Source organism: Lagopus leucura, unplaced genomic scaffold, assembly GCF_019238085.1.
Source record: "Lagopus leucura isolate 7727_CA_CO unplaced genomic scaffold, USGS_WTPT01 Super-Scaffold_100004, whole genome shotgun sequence".
NCBI lineage: Eukaryota > Metazoa > Chordata > Aves > Galliformes > Phasianidae > Lagopus > Lagopus leucura.
The window spans coordinates 34,327,413-34,345,435 of record NW_024962264.1 but is presented as its reverse complement, the minus strand read 5'-3'; the positions used below and the strand labels follow the sequence as shown (position 1 = coordinate 34,345,435).

General features: G+C 41.3%; 1 protein-coding gene and 1 long non-coding RNA gene across 6 annotated transcripts in view; one reads left to right on the top strand and one right to left on the bottom strand.

Moving 5' to 3' along the window:
* Nucleotides 1-2,923, top strand: part of LOC122180050 — a 76,128-nt gene extending 73,205 nt beyond the window's left edge. Inside the window, exon 5 of the long non-coding RNA XR_006178902.1 lies at nucleotides 2,397-2,923. This is a non-coding gene — a long non-coding RNA (uncharacterized LOC122180050). The remainder of the gene's footprint in view (nucleotides 1-2,396) is intronic.
* Nucleotides 1-18,023, bottom strand: part of PDE5A (phosphodiesterase 5A) — a 133,369-nt gene that overhangs the window by 60,944 nt on the left and 54,402 nt on the right. For 2 of the 5 annotated variants that reach the window (XM_042871449.1, XM_042871450.1), the window contains exon 1: nucleotides 3,663-3,811. The exons of 1 other annotated variant lie outside the window; for it this stretch is intronic. In XM_042871449.1, the coding sequence (XP_042727383.1) occupies nucleotides 3,663-3,766 (104 nt within the window). In that variant the 5' untranslated portion in view covers nucleotides 3,767-3,811. Of the gene's footprint in view, nucleotides 1-2,576; nucleotides 2,596-2,757; nucleotides 2,885-3,662; nucleotides 3,812-18,023 lie in introns of those variants that run through there. 2 more of the 5 variants (XM_042871451.1, XM_042871454.1) reach the window with 2 other exon arrangements.

Sequence of the window (18,023 nt, the reverse complement as noted above, 5' to 3'; positions counted from 1 at the left end):
TATCCACATACCACACATTTCGGAAGCCTGATAAAAACTGTCTGGAACAATGCCTCTAACCAAGAGAAGAATTTTTACACTGGTTGTTTTGGCAGTCCACTGTCTGGGATCGCTAAGAGAACTGAAAGAGAATTACTCTTGTATTTGTAAGAGAAGGGGCAAATATAAGTCATAAATGCAGAAGTATTCCACAGAGAGATGGAATATATATCAAGTTTGAGCATGACAATGCATGGATCGTTTTTTAAGGGAATGTAAAATGATAAATCTTAGGAAGATGAAAAGGGCAATGGATTCAGCCATAAAAGCCATTCAGTTTTCTGACAATAACATCTAATTATACTTAATAGCTTCCAAGTGCTACAGAGAGCTTTTAACAACAGTGTGGGGAAACACAAGGCAGTCTAAAAGTAGTTTTACTTGAAAACTTTTCTGCTTTCTAGGAAGCGAACATGTGCTATGCAATTCTAGAGCTCTGAAAGGAAAAAATAGCAAAAAAGGAAGGAATAAAATAAATTGCTTAAATGTAGTAGCACCCAGGCATTTAGGAAGTCTTGAACCCTAGGTTTGCAGTAAGACACTCTCTGTCCAGCAGGTTTGCCAGCCAGAAGACTGAGCCCCTAAGTGAACCAAATTCGTGTCTGATTAAACTTCTCTGAGAGTGCTGATGACATACTTCCCCTTTGCTGATCTGCACTTTGATCACACTGTAACACTTGGTGGATAATAGCTATTTATGTCATCTCTATATATCACTTATCTCCCTGGTGCAAAATAAAGTAATAAATAGGTGATTCTGTAGCTTCCTACTCGTGGGATCAGAGTTTGTTCACATACTGGAAGCAAGGATAAATGTAAAGCTATTAAGTTGTACCACATATTTGTGAGATTGGAACCTTGTGCTGCACAGGTGGAAGCTGATCATTGTAGCTTTAGAACAGAATTTGTCAAAGCATGAATATACTGGCTTATGCAACTCCCATACTTAAAAAATAAAATCAGCAGCGTAAAATTACTCTTTATTTTATCTGATTCAAAGCCAATTATTGTCATTAGAAAGGTCTTGTGTAATAAATGGTTGAGCTGGTGATCTGTGTACAAATACTTGAAAAACAGATACAGAAAGTTTTGTCAGAAGCAATCATGCCTAACAGTGTGAAGTGGAATGCGCCTCTGTGCTCTGTGAGAGACCAAGCTAACTAACATCTAGCTCTGCTGCTTTCAGGACCTGTGAGGAATTTGCATATTATGAAGCAAAACAAAACAAAAAGAGAGAAGTAAATTGAGATTGGAAAACAGTCAAATTAGGCTCAATGAACGTTTTTTGGCTTGACAGAATAAGCCACTTTACTGCTAAGTAACCAAAGCACTCACAGCACAGCCAGTTCCTGTTGTCGTACAAAGATTCAACTAACACAAAGCATAACATTAAACATCAGGGTGTTTCTTTTCAAGTTCTAACACATCACAACAATATAGAACGTTAAACCTTTTTATCAAAAGAAATCAATTCTATCAGACTGCTCAGGTGTAAATGATAGCAGTTAGCGAATAAAATCTGGACCACCATGCAGTTGGGTAACTCATAACTTGTCTCATCAAATCCAAGCTGTTTTATGAAAGAGGTATTCCTTATTAAATATTTATAGCTTGCTACTTAGACAGTAAGTAAAAGACAAAAAGCAAACCAAAACATTCCATGCAAAGCAACAGAGAAGACAGTTTTGAAACTAAAGCAATGTTTCCATCACAGTAAAACATCACAGAATTATCGCCAAGCAAGATCTCCAAGTCAACAGCTTTTCTGCAAAACCTTCTCTAAATGCAGAGGCATTGCTGTCACCAAGACATGCCTGAATGGTATTTTGCAAACTACTGCCTGTTTCAGACTCACACAAACACAAAGCTGTGCTTCAGCAGAAAAAAACCAAAAGGACTAACCAAACCTCTCCGTGGGGAAAACAAATCTGACACAGCGGTTACTATTAATTAACATTCTTATTTGTTCAATACTACTTCCAGTTTCCAAAGGAAGTGTGACATGCTGAACTAATAAAATGCTACTTCTCAAAGCTGCTAACCTCCTATTTCCTGGGCAAACAAGCTACCCTTCGGTTCCATACCATGCACTAGTGTTCAGCAGAGCAGCAAAGTTAACTGCATCCATCAGTTACAGCTGTGCACAGCCTTTTTAAAAAAATTCAATACCTTAAAGACCTTTTTAAAGGCGTTTTCATTATTTTTCTGCAAAATGAACCTAAGGAAGAAGCAGCAGCAGAAAAAAGGGACTGTGTGACAGATGGTCACCAGAAAGCAGGCGACCCCTGAAGCTTTCTAGCTTGCTGTGAGTCAATTATTAATGGGGATTTCTCTTCTTACCGCCCCATCCCATGCAGAGAGGAGCGGCAGCAAAGCCTTCCTCAGAACGCATCCATCCCCGCTAAGTGACTTGCGAAAGAAGCAAATCGGCAGCGGTGAGCAGATGGTGCAAAGCTCAGGAACAAGAGAGGAGACGAGAGGAGAAGTAAGCCCGCGGAGATGGCGTGTCCGAGGCACGGAGCGCAGGACTTACTGACCCGAGCTCTCCACTGGGATGTACCGTGGGAGCTGCAGATCGCCTGTGCTCTGCATCCCCACCGCTTTGTTTATCGGAAAATATTCAGAATGGAAACCTGACTCCACTTCTAAAAATAGCTGAATTTACTGAGTTTCAACTTGAAGTCCCACTGCTGAAGTGTGACAACGGTACGTAAATACCTCGTCTTATCTCCAAAAGGCAGCATGTCAAGCCACTGGGGGAAAGCCTAGACGAGCTCTTCGGGTCTTTACATTAGCTCTTCGCAAAAATAAAGCAAAACCCAATAAAAATAAAGAGGACAGGGCAGGGAAGAGCAACGACCGCGAGCGCTCAGCCGCGGGGAACTCGCCGCTCTGCCCGCCCCGGGCCGCAGCCCCGCTCCGCTCTGCCCCCTGCCGGGCTGCGCGGCGCCGCTCCCTCCCCCGCTCCGCCGGCCGCCCCGGCCCGGCCGGACTCGGCGCTGCGGGGCCGCGGAACCCGCCGCAGGAGCCTCGGATGCCCGTCCGCGGCTCTCGGCTCCCGCGCCGCTTAGCCCCGTGCTCTCCGTCGGGACGTCAGAAAAACTGAGGAGCTCGCGGGTCGAGCAGCACTTTGTTTTGGGAGGACCGAGTCGTGGCACGCCCTCCCCCCACCCGCTCCGAGAAGACGTTATTGTGAGGTTCCCGCGTATTTCTGTCCAATTCGCAGGGCAAGGAGAAGTGTATCGCCCGCCGCTCTCGAGAAGTTGAGCGAACCCGTTTGGGAACAGCCCCAGCAACGCGCGACTAAAGCGGGGCTGCGGGCAGAGCCCGGCGCTGGGACAGCTCCTTGTGCCGGAGGGTACCGCCGCTCCGCACGGCCCCGTACGGCCGTAGGCGGCCGGGAGAGCGGGAGGAACCGGAGCCGGAGCCGGGCGGCGCCCGCCCGGGAACGGCGGTGGCAGCGAGACGGAGCCGCTCCTGCCTGGCTTCAGCTTGGGCTCCTTCGAGGGTGGGGGTGGGGGAACGGCTTTTTCGTTTTCTTCGGAAGCAGCGAAGGGAAACCGAACAGCGACCTTTTGCCGGCAGGGAAGGATCTGTCCCTCTCCGCCGCCTCCCAGCCTTACCTTGTGGCTTTCCTGACAAAGTAGGAGTGGGTGAAGTCGCAGTGATCGTCCAGCCACGCTTCCACCGCTTCCTGCTCAGGCGAGGGGTGGCAGCTGCGCTCCATGCTCCGCTCCGCGGCCGCTCTGCCTCCTCTCCCGGCCGCCGCCGCCGCCGCTGCTTCCCCTGTGAGCGGGGCCGGGGGCGAGGGGCTCCCCACCCCTTCCTCCCTTCCTTTCCCTGCCGCCGGGGCTCCCGGCCTGCCGGAGCCGGTTCCCAGGTGCTCGCCCGGCTCGGGCGGCAGGAAGCCCGCGTTCGGCCCCGGCCCCGCCGCCGCACCTCAGCGCATCCCCGGCCGTGGCAGGCAGCCGGCTCCACCTCCTGCAGCGCCCCGGGGGGCTGCCGCGCCCCCGCCCCGCCCGGCTCTGCTCGGAACGGCCGCAGAGCACCGGCGGCAGCCCCCCGGCTCGGGCTGGCGATGCCCGGCGCTGGGGAGGGCGAAGGAGGCGTTTGTGTGCGCCGGGAGTGCTGCGGGACGAATGGGCCGGGCGGTCCGGGCGGGCAAGGGAAAAGCGCAAAGAGATGTAAAAGTAAGTCGTTCTCTGTGAGTCTGGCAAAGGAACCCCCCTTCAGTTTTTCTCCTTTCAAGATATGGCCTGCTTAAGCCTGCTTGAAAAAGCGGGAAAATAGAAGCCGCCTCGCAGTGTTTCACGGTTGGGTGTCAGCGTGAATACGAGTAGGAAAGCCCTGGCTTTTCGATCTTTCATCCAAAAACCATACAGTGAGGCTTTTAAATCCGTTTGAGACCTTGAATGAACACAGCCTAGCTCTGAAGATGCTCCAGATTCACGACTGCTTTTTTTTTTTTTTTTTTTTTTTTTTTCTCTACTATTGGAAAGCAGCATTGAAAACCTCGGTTAATGCCAAGCATCACTTTTATGTCTCATAGTTCCACTCTGTGCTAAACATGTGCACACATAGTAATTTACCAACTGCATTCACAAAAGAGTGTACGCAAAATAGAATGCGCATATTTTGTTTCCTGTGTCATCTATGTACATAAAGTGTCTCTGAAAGCAAGACATCAATAATGAATAGCAGCATGTTTCTGTGGAAAAGAATCTTTGGGGTCTTTAAAATGATTGTCTGATACAATAAACTGAGAAAGGCTGTGAGTTTGTGCGCCCCTCTTAAAGCCTCTCAGTGTACTTCAGATGGAGGTGCACTTCAGATGGAGTACAGAGCCCCACACACCTCCGCAATACTCTGCAGTGCTTCGAGAGCCTTGCCTCCAGCTCCTGGCAGAAGAAGTGGAATTCTGCAGTGTGAGCAGAGGCTGCAGCAGGAACTTCACAGCAAAGCGACTGAGAACCTGTCTGTGAGCTTGGGGCAAACTGTTTTCTTCTTTGTCTTTGTGTAACATCTGTCTTCTGGCTGTAATTTGTGTAATATGAGGCACACTGAAAGGGAAGGTTTACATCAACCTTATATCCTTATAATTCAACTTGGAAAACAAATCTCAGAAGCGCACATGGTGACCAAAGTGTGAAGATAAACTGGTTAAGACATGCTGCAAAAGTCAAGCCACTATTCAAAGCTAAGAGGAATCTTTCAACGGGGAAATTCAGAATGCAGTAAACCACAGAAGCAGACAACATGGCAATAAAGGAGCGTGGTGTTTAGTGTCAAAACATGAAAAGTATGATCTGTTAGAAAAAAAATAAACTTGTCATGTAACTCATAGATTACGTATTTAAATGTTTCATTCAGAAAAGGGGCTTGAGGATACATTAGACATGGCAATATATTTTTTTCTGAGCTGGGCAAACCTTTCAGAGAACAACATTATGTTAGAATGCTTAAGAAATACAAGAGAAATATAAAATATACAGTTATCAAATACAGACTTCGTAAATATCAGAAAGCTTTTCCCTGAATGATCTCGTATAGGATACTGATCACAGTCCTGCACATCCTGTCCCCAAAAACTATTGCAGAATTATCACAGTTGATCTAGAGGGGAAATCCAGAACTGACCAAACAGATGGAAATCTCTTTTCTATAAAGAGAGAAAAAGAGATTTTTTGTGAAAGGATGAATGCAAATATATAATTTCATTCCTGGTATTTAAAATACAATAGGATTTGCTCTGTGTCTCACTGGAGAATAACAAGATAATAGTCAACAAAATTACGTCGGCTGCAATACGTACCATCTCATTTCATATAATTACAGGTAAATACGCATTTATACTGTAGCAAGATTCAGTAAACACCAGACAAGAATAAATAAGCATTGTGCTGAGCTCTGTAAACAGTAGTGTTAAAGTCTAGGCTTAATAATGATAATCGTAGAACGGGTTGGCTGAAAGGCACCTTAAAGGTCACCTAGTTCCAACAATAGTATTAAAGTCCAGGCTTGCTGAGAAGTGAGAGTACAGCATCCCTGCTCATGCCGCGAGGTACTGGGACCCTGGGCAAAGCTTCTTGGAATGTGGACAGCTGCCCAGAATGGGAGAATATGCATTTGACTTTGTACCAAAGGAGGGGAAGCTGGGCAGGGCTGCAGTGCACTTTGCTCCAGGCTGACAGCCACTCAGTTAGCCATCCTACAGATATGAATCAGTGAAGCTAATGCATCCTGTGAATTCAATGGTAAAACATCAGTTCAAATACTGCTACCCAAGCAAAGAATTGTGTAGTCTCTCCCAAAATAAATCATAAAACTGGAGATGTTGGGGGAAAATTGGTACTTTCTCTGTATCCATTGGATTTCCATGAATAAAAATGAACATGCTGTTTTCATTTTTAAGGTGACAGGAGGGGGGTGAAGGCCAAGCATAACAGGGAAGTGAATGTTAAAGGTGGAAAAAGTCTTTCATAGTTTTGGCTTCTGAAGTCCTATGAAAAAGCTCCATGCATCTTAACTCACACCCAGCTTTCCAGTTTGCTTCCAGAATTTGGATGACAGAACTGTAGCAGCTGTAATGTTGAAAAGGGTCTGTGGTAATGACAAGTATGTTCGTTTCAAGTTCAAAAGCTACTTGTAGCAAAGCAGGGTGCTTGAGAGCTTCTTACAGAAACCAGAATGCTTGTCGTGTGGAGGACCATTCTGCAGTGGAAGTGGTTGAAAGAAAAGCTTTTAAGGTGAAATTTTTGTATATTTTGCAAATACTGTAACATAAGTAGATGAGAAAGGTATTTTGTGCGGGCTTGTTTGTTTGTTTGTTTGTTTGTTATTTGCAAGGCACTTAAATCAGAGATGCTGCTAACTCATGGTCAGATGTAAGAATATGACTATAGAACAAATGCATAATCAGAGAAATATTTATGTGATATTTATGCTCAAAGAACCCTTTATTTATTTAAACTTCCTAGCAGCTCATTTATTTCTATAACATTCCCATTCAAAAGGGAAGAAAATAAGGTTTCAAATGTCACCACAGTTGACTTATTAGTCTGACTTACTCATTAGATGAATTGGAGCAGCATTTAGCATTGCTAAGAAGTGGGAATTGGCTGTCTTTCTGTCTTTCTACCATCCCTTAAATCTGGAAAACAGTTGATCCATTTTGGCTCCTAAAACAAATTTAGGACTGTATCGTATTGCCAATGAGACCATAATATGATAAGGCAGAGGAAACTATTCTGCTTCCTTATTAGCCAGCACTTTTACACACATGCAAATATGTACACAGTGGAAGAACTTTCGTATTAGTAAAGCAAGTATCCATTTCCCTGCCACTATTTAAGATGTACAAAGAGGATGAAATAGCAACCAAAATGCAGAGCTGCTCATTCATTGCATAATCTGCCTTCTCCTCTGGGATAACATTACATATGTCCTACAGGAAGCCATGTAAAATAGTAGCTTCCTCCTGTTTTGATTTGAATGTCATCGAGCATTTGCATCAGTCAGAGTACCATGCCAAATTATTATTAACCCCTGGAAGGCAACAGTTTCTCTAAGTAGTTTGTAGTACACAGACATTTGTCTGGAAAATACTGTCTAACTTTATCTCCTGAAAAATGTAATTCCGAATTTGCGTTTTAACATATTAGCATTTAAAATCTCAGGATAAAGAAACTGTTTAAAGGCTGTTGCTGAGTTTTTCTCTTTTTCTCAGCCTTCTCTGTCTTAAGATAAGTAGTGCTAGTTATTTCAGTTCTTCCTTGAATGTCATGTTTTCTAGCCCTCTGATCATTCTTTCTTAATGTGGCCCACATGGTCTCTGCCATTACTGTGGTGTCTCATTGAGTTAGGATCAAGTTATCTAGTTGAACACATATCAGTAACAAATAAAGTGGAAGAGATATTCTGTTTACCCTTGTATGGGAACTGCTGAATCATGGCCAGAACTTCTGATTGATCACCTGAGGCAAGCAGTGAGTCAGCCATGGGAGCACAGGTGAAGGCAATTCACCTGTGTTGCCGGAAGGGGTGGAGCCTGGCTGCACCTCTCCTAGACCTAGATGAGTGTGAAGAGAATGAGCGTGAAGAAGAGAAAGACCTGGGGGGTGTTGGTTGTTGCTTGGCTAACATGAGCTGACAGTGTGCCCAGGTGGCCAAAAGGGCCACCAGTCTCCTGGCTTGCATTAGAGACAGTGTGGCCAGCAGGAGCAGGGAGGTGATCATCCCCCTCTACTCAGCATTGGTGAGGCTGCACCTCGAGTACTGCGTTCAGTTTTGGGCTCCTCACTACAGGGAAGATGTTGAGGTCCTGGAGTGTGTCCAGAGAAGGGCAACGAAACTGGTGAGGGGTCTGGAGCACAAGTCTTATGAGGAGCAGCTGAGGGAGCTGGGATTGTTCAGTCTGGAGAAGAGGAGGCTCAGGGGAGACCTCATTGCACTCTATAACCTCCTGAAGGGAGGTTGTGGTGAAGAGGGATTTGGCCTCTTCTCCCAGACAATGAGCAGGACATGGGGTAATGGCCGCAAGTTGTATCAGAGGAGGTTTAGTTGGACATAAGGAAGAACTTTTTTTCTCAGAGAGCGGTCAGGCACTGGAATGGCTGCCCAGGGAGGTGGTGGAGTCGCCGTCCCTGGCAGTGTTCAAGGGGCAACTGGATGACGTGCTGCGTGATTAGTTTAGTGCTTGTGATGGCAATGATGATGAGGAGATGGTTGGACTAGATGATCTTATAGGTCGTTTCCAACCTTGTGATTCTATGACTCTATGACCATTTGAGAGCTGACTACCAGTGGGAAAGAATCTCTTCTGGAGATCCCTCCTCTGGAGTTTTGTGGTGAGCCCGAGACACAGGTAAGCTTTCTATCTATTCCCTTTTTGTTATTATAATCTGCTTTGCCAAACTCTCTTGTTTGTGTCGTAATTATAACATCTTTATATTCATTGGCTATACAGCCCTGCAGGCTCATACAGTCCCCTATGGATATGTGATCTTGGCAACAGCCTGATCATGGTGACCCACTGTATTCTTTATTCCCTTTTCTTAATGACTTGCTATGTAGGCAGGTATTCCCTGTGCAGCTGCTTCCTTTTGCCTAAGAGTACTTCCTTCTTTAAACTTGTGAATTTCATCTTTTGGTAACTACCCATTTCTGCATTTTATCATTATTTTGAATCCTATATCTGCTCTCCAGTGTATTCTTGGCCTTGCCAAACTAAGTGCAGATTTGCTGAAGGACATGGATCTAGGCAATGACTGGGATGGCTAAATTGTGAAGGGGATTCTCAGCATTATTTCTGGTTCATTTAACCGGAGTTTCTGTTGCTTACATGTCAGAGCCACATCTTCATTGAATGTACTGACATAGTCTTAATCAAAGTAGGGAGGCTATCCAATGGTTATACTGTGGAATAAAAGCAAGCACAACGCATTGACTGGTTAAAGTGGGGAGGCTACAACAATCTGCGGATGTGTGCTCACACAGTCGATTTCCAGTTACATTCAGCAGATGCTTCTAGGCTTCTGATGTGTTTGAAATTGAAGCTTTAATAATCCCTCTTTTTTTTTTTTTTTTTTTTTTTTTTGCATGCATTCAGTTCAAAGTTTAAATAGGAAGCATTAAGAAAGTAGGAAATTGTGTAAACCAGATTTGAGGCCCTTCTCAGTGTATAAGGAACAGGTTTTTTTATTCTTTTTTTTTAATTGATGCGATACATTGTTAATTTTGAGCCAACTTTTTAGCATCTACTGGCTAACTGGTTATTTTCAATAAGCAAGTGTTCTTCTTGGCATTTTTATTAGTATCTGAGATTTTGAATTTAAGTATTAGTTTTGTACATAGCCTTAGAAATAATTATGAAGGTAAACTATAAGGGGCTTTTTTGTTTTTTTGTTTTTTTTCCCTCTGGGAGAAGGTGACATCAGCATGAAAAAGAAAGAAAAAAAAAAGTGATGGACTAAATAAAGCAAAGATTAGTTGGATATTTCTTGAATATGTATCCTTTCAATTGGGACCATGCTGCTTTAGGATTATATGGGTTGCTTAAGTTTGTGTAAGGAGGAAAATCAAAGCAGTGGAATGCTTTAAACCAATGTCAGTGGATCCAGAGTTGAATTTTGTTTGCAGCTTCCATCTCTCTATATTCTCAGTTGACAATTATAAAGACTTGGCCAAGTGTATTACTAAAGGCATTTTCCCCACCAGTATGAAATTCTATGCTATTTCTCTCTTTCATGTTTTCTAAACATAATGCTACTTCACTCAAGGCTTCGCAGCAGATAAACTCTGTATCTGCATAAGAGAGCAGGATAGTTATCAATCTGTTGAGGATCTGATCAACCCTGGCACAGCAGTTTGTACAGCTAGGTGTTTTCTGCTGTGAATATTTGTGTAGCATAGCATGATTGAATTGGAACATAGGGGAATAATCTCAAAGAAAGCAAGAAGTACCTCCAGTGTAGTGTTAAATGTGTTAATCTGACAGTGATCTCAAGTTTTCCTCATAATAGGTCACAGAATCTCACAATTTGGCATTAATGCAAGGTTTTAGGAAGTCTGTTTTTATACAGGGTCTTGAATCCAGCACATCCCCAAGTACATTGTTAACACAGTTAATTTTCCTTGCCAATTGATATTTCTGTCATTTTGCATTGCATTTATGTCTTCAGTATCATGTACTGATCCTACTGTTTTGTGTGCTGTTTTCTTCCAGTAGATTAGAAAGTCATCTGCTGTACCATTTATACATTCACAGACCATAATTCTCTGTTAAGCTTCTCACAAAGAGTTCCTATGCTCTCCCTGTCGGCACACAATATTAGCAGAGTTTAGTTCAGCACAAGTCCTTGCTTTTCTGGTTATGTTGTCTTTGGCATATTTTTAAAGTAATGATCTCTCTGAAATCATAGGCAGGTTTAATAGTACCAGCAACTCCTACCAGCCATTTCCTATCACATCCAATAAGAGTAACTTAAGAGTAACAATAAGAGTAACCCTTTGCCTACACTTTGCTTTGAGAATACGTGTCTACTTGGGTCTGCTATTAGTGTTTATTTCTTTTCAGAGTCCCTGCTCTTCAAAATATCATATTCCTACTTGGATATGAGAATTCAGTTCCTTGTAGTTTGATTAACAACTTTGTCTCCTGTGTGTTAAAATATAGTCCAGACTAAGAGAATTTATTTAGACTATATTAAACTACCTGCCCTTCCCATTTTTTGTCACTCTATAACTTTTTGTCATTTTCCACTTTTTCCAGCAATACTTTTCTATTTTTACTTAGATCATTTAGTATGGTTTGGGTTCACTTAGTATGGACCACACTGATGGTATACATCATTTTGGTTTGGTTTTTGTTTTGCTTTTTTTTTTTTTTTTTTTAACCAGATTTTTTGTAAAATTGTCAGCCAAAGTCCTGCAGAAATCTGCAGATGTTTATCAAATATACGATCTCATGGGAAAAGAGGAAGGGTTTCCTTCTGACAAAATCTATTTTCTCTCTAACTATGCTGACTGGCGTTAATTGTACTATCATCCTTTAATTGTACACTGATTGTTTCCTGTACCAGTCTTTCCATCAGTTTTCCTGACATTGATGTCAGACAAAATGATCTACAATTTCCTTATTAAATAATGGAACAGTGCTTGCTTCCCTTCTGTCTTTGGGAACTCGCCTGGAATTTCAAGACATGTTTTTCATAGTTTAGATCATTTAAGTTTTATCTTACTGAGGTTTTAAGCCTGTTAAACAGGTACAATTTTAATTCCTAGTATTTTGGAATCTTAGTAATGAACATCTGAATTTCTACATCAATAGATCATGTGAAGAATATTTTACTGACACAGAGCTGATCAGCCTTTCTACTTATTACTATCAATACGAAATCTTCATAGTCCAGAATGTACAGAGTAAAAAAAAAAAAAAAGGTGTTTGTATTGCTGCCTTCATGGCTTTATCCTCCCATTAAGAGGGAAAATGCAGTTAGTCAGAAATTATGAAGTATCTGGTATATCCTATGGTGCCCAGAAAATCTATATCCCAATGAAATTTCAGTACAAATAGGAATAAGTAATAAATTTGGCTAGTGCCAAAGTTTTAAAGCATGTGATGAATCTAAAATTCTTTCAATTACATTATTTATTTAGAGTAAGAGCAGACTTGATCTAGTCCAGATCCCAAAGCAATTAACTGTTTAACATTTCCTAGTGATCTATGTGGAGGAGATTTTTGAAAGATGAGGTGTTCCTTTGACCAAACTTTACTTAACTGAATAAATTAACTCTTTTTAGCCCACTGAGTAAACATACTATGAGTAGAACAGTGGTCTGATTTAGTGATGAGAACAAACTTCATTGGTATTCTGTATGCATCACCGATTCTAGAAAAATATTTATGAATAGAAGTCATTGCTACACTTTCTAAAGAACACAATTGAAGTAAAACTTCTTTGTACTGGAAGCTGTACAACAAATATATCTTTTGCTTGGGTGGGTACATCATCAAATAGTCACTTTTTTAATGGAAGAGTGAGGGGAATAGAAGTTTGGACCCAGTCAGGTATTGAGCCTACAAGTAAGTGCAGTATATATCACTGCAGAATTATGCAGTGGGCATAAAAATTGTTTTTAGGGCATTTTAGGAATGTGTAGACAAATTCTGGTAATTAAATAGTGTTAATCTGTGGTTGTGGAAGTTCAGCAAAAGTTAAACAGTAAACAAGATGAATTAAAAGATTACTTACACAGAACATCAAAATTATAACCTAAAGGTACAACCACAAAGCATTCAGTGTTCTGAACAAGTGAGGGAACGTGTAAGGGAGAAGGGTTTTTTTTTTTTTTTCTTGGATGGATATGGCGTAGTAGGGATCCTTATATTTTTCTGCTTCAGCTTTCATGCCTATCCCTGAAGGCATCTGTGTAGACATTTGTTCAGCCAAAGGAATTTGAATGAATCTGTTCAAATGTACCATTGCTAAATTTAAATCACCTGCTATCTGATAAAGAGGTGTTCCCCCAGTGGCTGCTCATGCTGCCTCATCTTTTTCTTTTTTTTTTTTTTTTTAAGCTATGGCTGTCATGAGTATCTGGAACCTTCAAAACCATTTAATGCCAAGTTACTGGTTTCTATATAGTAAGTAGAAGAAAACAATTGTAGATCAAGACAGTAACATAGATTTTCAGATTCTCCCATTGGATACCTTGGGGTCATCACCGCCATCCCCTTCCTGAAGAAATGATTATTTCTCAGGAAAACAGCAAGTGATCTAAGAGCAACAAGGCCCACATTGTCATGGCTACACACCTTCTCATGCGCGATGCAGTTTCTCCAATTGCTGCTTTACATTTCATCACTATCAGATTGCACACTGTTTCTGAGACAGAGGCTGTCTCTAGCCTTGTGGTTCTGCAGCATTTGGAATAACCATTCCTTCATGTGTTGCTGTAAAAACAACACAAATGACTGAATAAAATCTTTTTTTTTGTTGTTGGAACCCAAATACAATTTGCATCTCTTGAAAGCTTTTCTATTAATCAGTGTCCTCCCATTACATCCATGAAGACAGACAGTTGTCACTACTCGTGTACTACAGATGGCTATGACTTAGTGGAAAGATTATGTGATTTGACTTAGAGTACAGAGGAAATCTTTGTCGTATCTAAAATCATGTAGAATGAGTCACTTTCTTTTAGTATGGTGTTTATCCTTCTAGACCACTGGGGAGCTGATTTTTAATCTCTTCCTTACAGCCAAGGGTTACCTGGCTGCCTCTGAGAGCCTCTATCAGCTCCTATGAGCAGGGAAGAACCACATCGACAGTGTCCTTTGGGAGAAGTGTCAGACTTGACTTTGTCTCACTTCAAAAATTTCAAACAGCCTGCATTTGCTTTGGTAGCATATGCAGATGTGAACTGTGGCATTCATCTCTGGAAGACAAGTAAGTCTCCTTTCCAATAGAGGAGGTGCCTTTGGGGCCTCCTTTAGGCCTTTGGTGTAGATTTTAGACAAGGGAATTGTATTGTGTGAGCCAGAAAAAAGCTAGGAAGATGGAGACAGTAATACAGAAATAAGCACACAATTCTGCTGAGCTGCTTGTTTCAGGCAGGAACGTTAAGGAGGCTCTTCATGATCTGAAACCTTCTGCCAGCTGCATGCGAGCCATAGGCTGTGCCTGACTAGCCTTCTGTCTGCCTGCACAGTCTGGTCTCTTTTCAGAGACCTGGAGGAAAAAAAAAAAAACATTTAATTTTTATTTGCACTGATTTAATTTATTTTGGGTTTATTCATTTCCCAAGTAAAATGGTTATGTGGAAGCACAAGTTCCTGTGGTGTTCTCACTGCGCCAGTCACCTCAAAGAGCTGAAATGCAGCACAGCCCATGACAGCCTGGGAGGAAAGGCTGCAGCCCTGCCCTATCACCTCACCCTGCAATGAACACGTTTTTCACCTTTCCACTGTGCTGTTTTTCTCCTTTCCATGGGATGCCGGAGAACAGAGGTGCAAGATGGACTGAAAGATAGAATGTGTGTGCGGTAGGTATGTGGTCTGTATCTGTCATGTTTTTCTTTATTAATTATCTAGAAGAGTGCTTTCTGTGTGTTGACAGCTGACTTTACAGGTCTCGTAAGGAAACAGCTCTGCTGATTAGATTAATATTGACAGGAGCAAGGTCTGTATTTACGGGGAAAAAAAAAACTACAGTAGGCCCAAAGGAACTATATCTCTTCCTCTGGTCTTTAATTTCCTGAAGTCCCAGGATAAGTCAAAAGTTTGCCACTGCGTGGTTTTTTGTTTTTTTTTTTTTTTTTTTTCTTCAGTATAATGGGAATTAAATGTTATTAATAAATGACCAGAACACTTCTTTTGGTCGATTTGTCTTCTATCAATCTGCTATTTAAATGTCTTTTAGAAATTAATTGATTTTTCCTCCTATCGTTTCTGTCTTGGGCAAGATCTTTTTGTTAGTTTGTAGGACGTAGATCACTGCTATTCCCTTTACTTCATGTCTGACTTAAATTTTCTGATCTCAGTCTGTCTGTGAATAAAAATACCTTCCTATTTTTCTACTTAAAAGCAGTTTTGGTGAGATAAGAGAATTCAGAGTTATGTGAAAGGAGAAAAAAAAAAAACCCACCACAAATCAGTTTTCCTGATTATTTGGAATTTTATTGAGGTTGAAAGATGTTCATTTTATATGGACTGATTCTCTGTTTAACTGTCACCTGCAGTTTAATACTACTCTAAGGTAAAACAAATTTAATCACTGCTATAATCTTGTATCTCTATTGATTGCTACAGTTCAAGCGATTTAGAATGGAAAATGTGTGAACATTATCTATAAATATATATGCATATATAAATGTCGGCAAACAAACAAACCAGGAATTGGAATCCTATAATTCCTATTGCTCCTTTTCAGGGGAGAAAAATAAGAAATTAAAGTTGATCTTAAACTATTCAGTAAAGTACAAAGCAAAGGCTACAATGCCCCCAAGTGCTCTTCAGCCATAAAAGCTTTGTCGACTGTAGATTTTAAAGACAGATACAATCCCACTGAGCATTGATCTGAAACATGCGTAGTACTATTTTTTTCACTTACTAAGGCTCCTTACTTACTGTGCTCATCCCTGAAGGATTATGCTGCTTCTTATTCAAAGTGGCTTGGAGCATTAAGAAAGCTGAATGGGAAACAAATGCCCTCATTCAAAAGTAGAGTTTCTTTCCTTTTTTTTTTTTTTTTTTTGTTTTCATTACAGTGTTTCTGAAGCTCACGAACAGTAACATTAAATTATTTCTGAAATTCATGCTACAATTGAATAAAGGAGAAAATAGTTTATCAGTTTGTGACACAGAAGTGTCTGTCTTTAACTTCACAATCCTTCACATCCACCAGCACCCAACAAAGCTGATGGAAGGATAAATGTTCATGACCAGCTCAAAAAATAAGTGTGCAATTGAAGAGATGTGCTGTTAATGTCTCAGGAGGCAACAGCACTTGCACAGTAGAGAGCCTCACAAAGTGCCCATGTTGGAGCTTCATCTGGAGGTCTGTACCATCTCAGACAATATTTGTACAGCAAGGGCTCTCCTGTGCAGGCTTTTTGCTGTCTGGAACATTAGCATAATTCAGTTTTAAATCACTTGGTCGCAAAAACAAAACAACAACAACAAAAAAAAAAAAACAACAAAAAGAACAAAAAGGAAACAACTGCATTTGTTCTGATGCTCTCAGAAGAAACTATGCTCCCACTTTAGACTGGAATCTACCTGTTCTCTTGCTTCTTTGCCTCATCTATGCTTGAGCATAAACATTTCTTCCCCACTACTTCAAAAACAGTAACAGATATTTAACTTCTGTTCTCCTTCCCATTTTTAGCTTTTTTCGTGGAAGAAATCGAAGAAGTGCACCTCTATTGCCTTTCCAACTTACAGATCAAGACTAAGAATGCTGTAGTGTCTCTGGTGTTTTTATTGCATTTTCTTTGTGTTCTTATCATTGCTTGAAAATATCTTAAGCTCCAGTGCAAAAGTACAATATCTTGTCTTATTCCAGTCTCCCTCAGAAAACACTTATTCGCTAGCATTTAGAAATACAAGTTAATAGCAATAGTGAGCCATCATTGTCTGAACATGCACACTAGTGGTTCTGTTTTATTGCTGTCGTTTTGATCTCACTTGTATACTGCTTACAGAGCTGTGCTTCTTTGTAAAGGTCTTTGGGATATGGACTGAGCCTTTGTGTTTTGTACATAGTGTTGTTTCTGTTCTCTGTCTGAATGTCTTGACCTTTAAAAAGCAACTCTGAGCCTGCCAAAATGTGTTTTATTTAATCAAGAATCTAATTCAGAGATAGCAAATCTCTTACAGGCCTGAAATTCACTCTGCGTACTGTTAATGCCAACCCAATTTTGTCCACGCAAATGCTCATTAAGCTCAAGTGAAAAGAGCTGTAAACACAGATAAAACTGCCTTCAAAGTGATGAGAAAAGCTTTTCTTAATATTTACTTTATTTCCCACTGACAAAAAGGGTAACTAGAGTTCAGGTTAATCTGTTTTTTTTTCTTCCAGAAATGAGAAAAAAATATAACTGATATTTTATTCCTCACTACTGCAAATTTATCGCTAAGCTGAGCACAAACAATGAAGAGAAATAATGTAAAGAAAACCATTAAAGGTAAAAACATTTGTTTAATTAACAGCAATGTTCCCTCCAGTACAGAACATTACTGACCACTAGAAAGCTGATTGATACACTGCAAGCTTTGTTGATTTCCACTGACTACAAAGTGGAATAGGAACTTTCTACATAAACCCTGGGGTGTGACTACAGGGACACAGCTGCATGATCAGAGCTGTCTGACCCTGGCGCTGCATCAGACTTCCAACTCATTGTCTAAAGAAATCATTAAAAAATTGGTGCTGGGAGAAGCGCTTACTGTTTTATTAATGTTCATCAGATTAAAGAAGTAAAATAACTGAAGCAGTGTGAGCAGTACATAAAAGCAGAGGAAGTTTGAAGTGCACCACGGCCTCTCTAAGAAAGCCTCTCATCGATCTCCCTTGCTGTTCACCCTGTCAAACGGCTGGCATGGCATGTGCTCTGCAGACAGGCAAGCAGCAGCATTCAGACAGCTGTGCTGTGTGGAGCACAGATGCTTTCACTTGCATTTGGTAGTTTCTAGCAGCAGAATTATTCACAGATGTTAGCACACAGATGATACAGAAATTCATTGAAAAGGGATATGAAATTAATACCTGGACTTTTCTTGATGTTCTTACTGTTATCAGACTCTAAGGTCCATCTTGATGGATCCAAAAGGAAATTATTTACATATGTTGAATTGAAATTCCTTCTCGAAGTTACTTTTACCAGAAATTAAGGAAAGAACTCTTTCCTACTTTTATACATAACGGCTTTGGAGTGTTTGTGGAAGGTAGTGCTCTGTCACTGGGAGGTCCGCATCCACAGAG